Source organism: Sinocyclocheilus grahami, unplaced genomic scaffold (assembly GCF_001515645.1).
Source record: "Sinocyclocheilus grahami isolate Dianchi unplaced genomic scaffold, SAMN03320097.WGS_v1.1 scaffold759.1, whole genome shotgun sequence".
Lineage (NCBI taxonomy): Eukaryota > Metazoa > Chordata > Actinopteri > Cypriniformes > Cyprinidae > Sinocyclocheilus > Sinocyclocheilus grahami.
In genome coordinates, this window is record NW_015505938.1 from 777,922 (window position 1) to 783,693 (window position 5,772).

The 5,772-nt window shown below is 39.2% G+C and overlaps 2 protein-coding genes across 2 annotated transcripts in view; both read left to right on the top strand.

The window, feature by feature from the left end:
- myo5c (myosin VC) overlaps positions 1–3,018 on the top strand; it is a 27,818-nt gene extending 24,800 nt beyond the window's left edge. The window contains 5 exon segments of the mRNA XM_016245507.1: positions 384–534; positions 624–927; positions 1,489–1,663; positions 1,793–1,873; positions 2,518–3,018. Coding sequence (XP_016100993.1) covers positions 384–534; positions 624–927; positions 1,489–1,663; positions 1,793–1,873; positions 2,518–2,670 — 864 coding nt within the window. The 3' untranslated portion in view covers positions 2,671–3,018.
- A 1,476-nt stretch (positions 3,019–4,494) lies between these two features.
- The window catches only part of LOC107561150 (guanine nucleotide-binding protein subunit beta-5-like), a 17,878-nt gene continuing 16,600 nt past the window's right edge, over positions 4,495–5,772 (top strand). The window contains exon 1 of the mRNA XM_016245514.1: positions 4,495–4,693. Within this exon, the coding sequence (XP_016101000.1) occupies positions 4,591–4,693 (103 nt within the window). The 5' untranslated portion in view covers positions 4,495–4,590. The remainder of the gene's footprint in view (positions 4,694–5,772) is intronic.

Here is a 5,772-nt window from a genome sequence, read left to right on the forward strand (position 1 = left end):
CTGACCGATCACAGCACACACTGGCCCAGCTGACCGATCACAACACACACTGGCCCAGCTAACCAATCACAGCACATTTCATATTTCAGAAGGCGGGCCTTCATTTGATATAGGGACTATTCGGGGAGAGAGGTGTTGTAATAATGTAAAATATGTGAAAAATAATGTGTTTTTCGAACAACTTAGTATGAGAGCTTGTTCTAGTACACCCCCAAAACAAAATCAAGACTTTGTAAAAGAGCATAATAGGACTCCTTTAAAGACCCCATAAAATGCTATTTGTACTTCCTGATTTAATACATTAACGCTTAATTTCAAGGATATCTTACTGTATCATTCCTGAAACCAACCACTGAGATTCTTTATTTCCCCTCCATCAACAGGAGTTCATGAAGCACAACACTCTTCGTCAGAACAAGAACTGCCTGAGGAACTTCGACCTGTCAGAGCACCGGCAGATTCTCAGCGACCTCGCCATCAACATCTACCATCAGTTCATCAGCGTGATGGAGGACGCGCTCTTTCCCATGATAAGTATGGAAATAGAGTGGATGCATTGGCGCTATAATTTAACGCATTTTCCTTTGTTCCATCTCATTAAACAATCCACTCTCTCCGTTCAGTCCCTGGGATGTTGGAGCACGAGAGTCTCCAGGGAATCTCCAGCATGAAGCCCACCGGTTTCCGTAAGCGCTCGAACAGCGTGTACGAGGACGGCGGGGACCACAGTGGGTCGGAGCCGTTCAGTGTGACAGACATCCTGCAGCAGCTCGACGCGTCCCACACCAGCATGGCGCAGCATGGCATGGAGCCGCAGCTGCAGGGTCAGGTCATAAGACAGCTGTTCTTCCTCATCGGAGCCACGTCGGTGAACAGCATTCTGCTCCGCAAGGACCTGTGCTCCTGCCGCAAGGGCATGCAGATCAGGTGCATACATGTGTTAAATCCTTGTATGTGCATTACTACATAATGCACAGCATATACACTACTGTTCTATTCAGCAAGGATGCATTGAATTGATCAAAAGTGACAGATTTGTTTTGCAATCCTATAAATGTCTTTGCTATTTAAAGGGGATGTCTAATGCTATTCCATGCATTCTGACTTATTTACTCTGCTAAAGAGTTGGATCCTCATGCTAAACATGGCCAAAGTCTCAAAAAACGAGTTGTTTAAGTTTCGGAAAGTTTCAAAATGAACAGTATGGTACTATTCCATAAATACAAGACATTTGCATAGTGTGCACACTATACATACTGTGGAGATGTATATGTTTTAAGTTCATACATCACTGGAAATGGAAGGTAAGGTGTGCATTGCATTATGGGATATAGTATTCAGTGAAGTGTGCTCTGGAATAGTGCCATTCTGGCACATACAAGTGGTTGTATACATACTGCTTACTGCACAGATAGTATGAGAGGTTTGGTAGTATGGCTTTCTGAACATCCCTAGAAAAAGGTTTAATGAAGGATCTTTGTTTTTCAGGTGTAACATCAGTTATCTAGAGGAGTGGCTGCGAGAGAAGGATCTGCAGAGCAGCTGCGCCATGGAAACGCTGGGGCCGCTCTCTCAGGTCGCCTGGCTTCTTCAGGTCAACAAGACCACAGATGAAGACGCAGCCGAAATCAAGCAGAGATGCTCCGAGCTCTCTCCTGTGCAGGTGCAAACTATAGCCTGCTGCTTTGCCATTCATTCATTTATATAGGCTTTATCGGCCATAGAATGTCAGTTTTTAATTGGTCAGAGATTCTAAGAGCCCTTAGAATCTGATTGTTTTCTGGTTTTGTAGATTGTGAAAATCCTTAACTCCTACACACCCATTGATGATTTTGAAAAGCGTGTCACTCCGTCCTTTGTCCGCAAAGTGCAGGTAGGTTTTTTTCTTTTTTTAAGCACGGTCTCTACTGTTCAAAAGTTTGGGGTTGGTACCATTTTTTTATGTATTTAAAGTCTCTTCTGCTCACCTAAGCTGCATTTATGATCAAAAATATAATTAAAACAGTAATATTGTGAAATGTTTTTTTCAATTTAAAATAACTGTTTTCTATGTGAATATATTGTAAAATGTAATTTATTCCTGTGATCAAAGCTGTATTTTCAGCATCATTACTCCAGTCTTCAGTGTCACATGTTCCTTCCGAAATCATTCTAATATACTTATTTTCTGCTCAAGAAACATTGAATAATAGATCATCAATGTTAAAAACATTTGTGCTGCTTCATATTTTTTGTGGAAATCATGATGCTTTTTCTTTTTTCAGGATACTTTGATGAAAAGAAAGCTCAAAAGAACAGTATTTATTTATAATCGAAATCTTTTGTAACATTATAAATGTCTTTACTGTCACTTTTGATCACTTTAATGCATCCTTGTTGAATAAAAGTATTAACTTCCGTAAAAAAATCATACTTCACCCCAAACTTCTGAATGGTAATAGAAAGGTAAACGATCACAAATCGTTCATAGAATGGAGCATCGTCTGATTGGCCCTTGTTTTGTCTCTATGGTAACAGGCGTTGCTGCAGGAGCGCGAGGGGTCGTCTCAGCTGATGATGGATTCACAGTATCGTTTCCAGGTCACCTTTCCCTTCTGCTCCTCACCACAAGCACTCGAACTCCTACAGGTGCCCAGCAACCTCCGTCTGGGCTTCGTCACTCGCATTTGACCTTTAACCTCTGACCTTAGGATCAGGATGCGTCTGTGCTGACATGAATGCATCATGGGAACACTGCACAGTAGCTGATTTGCTAATATAAACTCATTAATGCTTTTGTATATTTTTTGATTTATTTATAAAGATTTTAATCACGTGTTCTCTAAATTAGTATTTTGAATAACTACTGTTTAGATTATAACTCTTTTAGATCAACTAAAAGCAAACACTGTAACATACATTTCAATATCACAAAGCAACCTCAAATGCTCAGCTCCATTTTGTAAATCCTAAATAATTGTCACAAATAGCTTTCCTTTGAATTTTTTTAATAAATCTGAAATAAATCAATAAACACAACTGCCAGTCCTCCTCTCTTCACTCTTAGCACTCTTAGTTCTCATAACAATATGCCGTGGAAATGCTATATTTATGATGGTTAATCCTCTGGGGACTAGAGATGGAAACCCCTGGAACTAATCTTGCAACCAGTAATCTCAATCTCACAGAGTGCATTTCACAAGCATGCAGGTTATACTTCATACAAAAATAAAAAGAAAGAAAAATTAAGCATATTTTAGGACCATTTTTGATACACTGTCATTTTTATTTTAATTGTTTTAAAAATATTTCTAAAGTTTAGCTTTAAATTATTCTTATTGCAGTTCTTGATATTATTTTGGTTATTATTTTATCATTGCAATTAAGATCATTTTCACCATTTTCAATACTGCAATGTTTTACTTTCACATACTATTATAGCATAATCTACTGAATTAGGTTTTGTTTATTATTAGGTTATATTTTTTATTTATTTAAGTTTTAATAATTAAATTATGTAATTGTATAACTATTTCTATTTAATTTATTATTGTTTCAGTTTTTGATATTTTGTTATTATTTTATCATTGGAATTAAACATATTTCAATCAACTGCATATTCTCCTTCTAATACAGCCATGAAAATCTTCAGGGCACATTTTAATATTGTTCAAATGAATGCATTAATTAGTGCAACAACTAATACTACCTTTTTTACATGATATACTCTATATGTGTGTGTGTGTGTGTGTGTGTTGTGTGTGTGTATATACAGTGGGTACGGAAAGTATTCAGACCCCCTTAAATGTTTCACTCTTTGTTATATTGCAGCCATTTGCTAAAATCATTTAAGTTAATTTTTTTCCTCATTAATGTACACACAGCACCCCACACTGACAGAAAAACACAGAATTGTTGACATTTTTGCAGATTTATTAAAAAAGAAAAACTGAAATATCACATGGTCCTAAGTATTCAGACCCTTTGCTGTGACACTCATATATTTAACTCAGGTGCTGTCCATTTCTTCTGATCATCCTTGAGATGGTTCTACACCTTCATTTGAGTCCAGCTGTGTTTGATTATACAGATTGGACTTGATTAGGAAAGCCACACACCTGTCTATATAAGACCTTACAGCTCACAGTGCATGTCAGAGCAAATGAGAATGCCAAATACCAAATATGGCCTTACAAAAAGGTTTCACTTTTTAAACAAATATTTTCAGAATGGGTTAGGGTTAATACGTAAATAAAATAAAATAAAAAAGAATATATATATTCTTTTTATTTTGGTGTGAATCCCGAGAGTGATCAAATGGAATACTGAATTTATAGAGCATATGTTTTCCAGTCAGGGATTTGAGAAGCCCTTGCAGGCGTGGAAAGCGCAAATATTGATCATCAGGAGGATATAACGCACATCCGAGCGCCTCTCTGGGGGTTCAGACGGATGCGAGAGAGAGAGAGAGAGAGAGAGAGAGAGAGAGAGAGAGAGAGAGGGAGCGTCCCTCATGACGTCACGCCAGCTGCATCATCGTGAGTCTCCAGGCTCTCCTCTCTCCATCAAAACACTCCTCGCCTCCGCGAAATCTTGTGTGTTCTCGTGGAAATGGCCGCGCAGCCCAGCGACACTCTGGCGACGCTCAAGACCGAGTCTGAGACGCTGAAGACGAAGCTGGAGGAGGAGAGAGCCAAACTGCACGATGTCGAGCGTAAGAACCGAGCGTCAGTGTGTGTGTGTGTTTAATGAAGACATACTGTATGTCAGCAGTATAGCTGTCCTTATGAATCGGGATGTTTTTCAGTAAGTCTGATTGAAGAGGAAATCGGAAACAGCCGTTTAGATAAACTGAGCAGGTTTCAGGAAGATGATGGTGATGGTGATGGTGATGATGATGGTGATGGTGATGGTGGTGTGATGATGATGATGGTGGTGATGATTATGATGCTGGTGTGATGATGGTGTGATGATGATGGTGATGATGATGATGGTGTGATGATGATGGTGGTGATGATGGTGGTGATGATGATGATGGTGGTGATGATGATGATGATGGTGATGATGATGATGATTATGATGATGGTGTGATGATGATGGTTGTGATGATGGTGTGATGATGATGGTGGTGATGATGATGATGGTGATGATGATGATGATTATGATGATGGTGTGATGATGATGGTTGTGATGATGGTGTGATGATGATGGTGGTGATGATGATGATGGTGATGATGGTGATGATGATGGTGATGATGATGGTGATGATGATTATGAGGATGGTGTGATGATGATGGTGTGATGATGGTGTGATGATGATGGTGATGATGATGATGATGGTGATGATGGTGATGATGATGGTGATGATGATGATGATTATGATGATGGTGTGATGATGGTGATGATGATGATGATGGTGTGATGATGGTGTGATGATGATGGTGATGATGATGATGATGGTGATGATGGTGATGATGATGGTGATGATGATGATGATTATGATGATGGTGTGATGATGGTGATGATGATGATGATGGTGTGATGATGGTGTGATGATGATGGTGTGATGATGATGATGGTGGTGATGATGATGATGGTGTGATGATGATGGTGATGATGATGGTGGTGATGATTATGATGCTGGTGGTGATGATGGTGTGATGATGGTGATGATGATGATGATGGTGTGATGATGGTGGTGGTGATGATGATGATGATGATGGTGATGATGGTGGTGATGATGATGGGGATGATGGTGTAGCGAATCAGCTCATGGGGAAATATGAATAATTA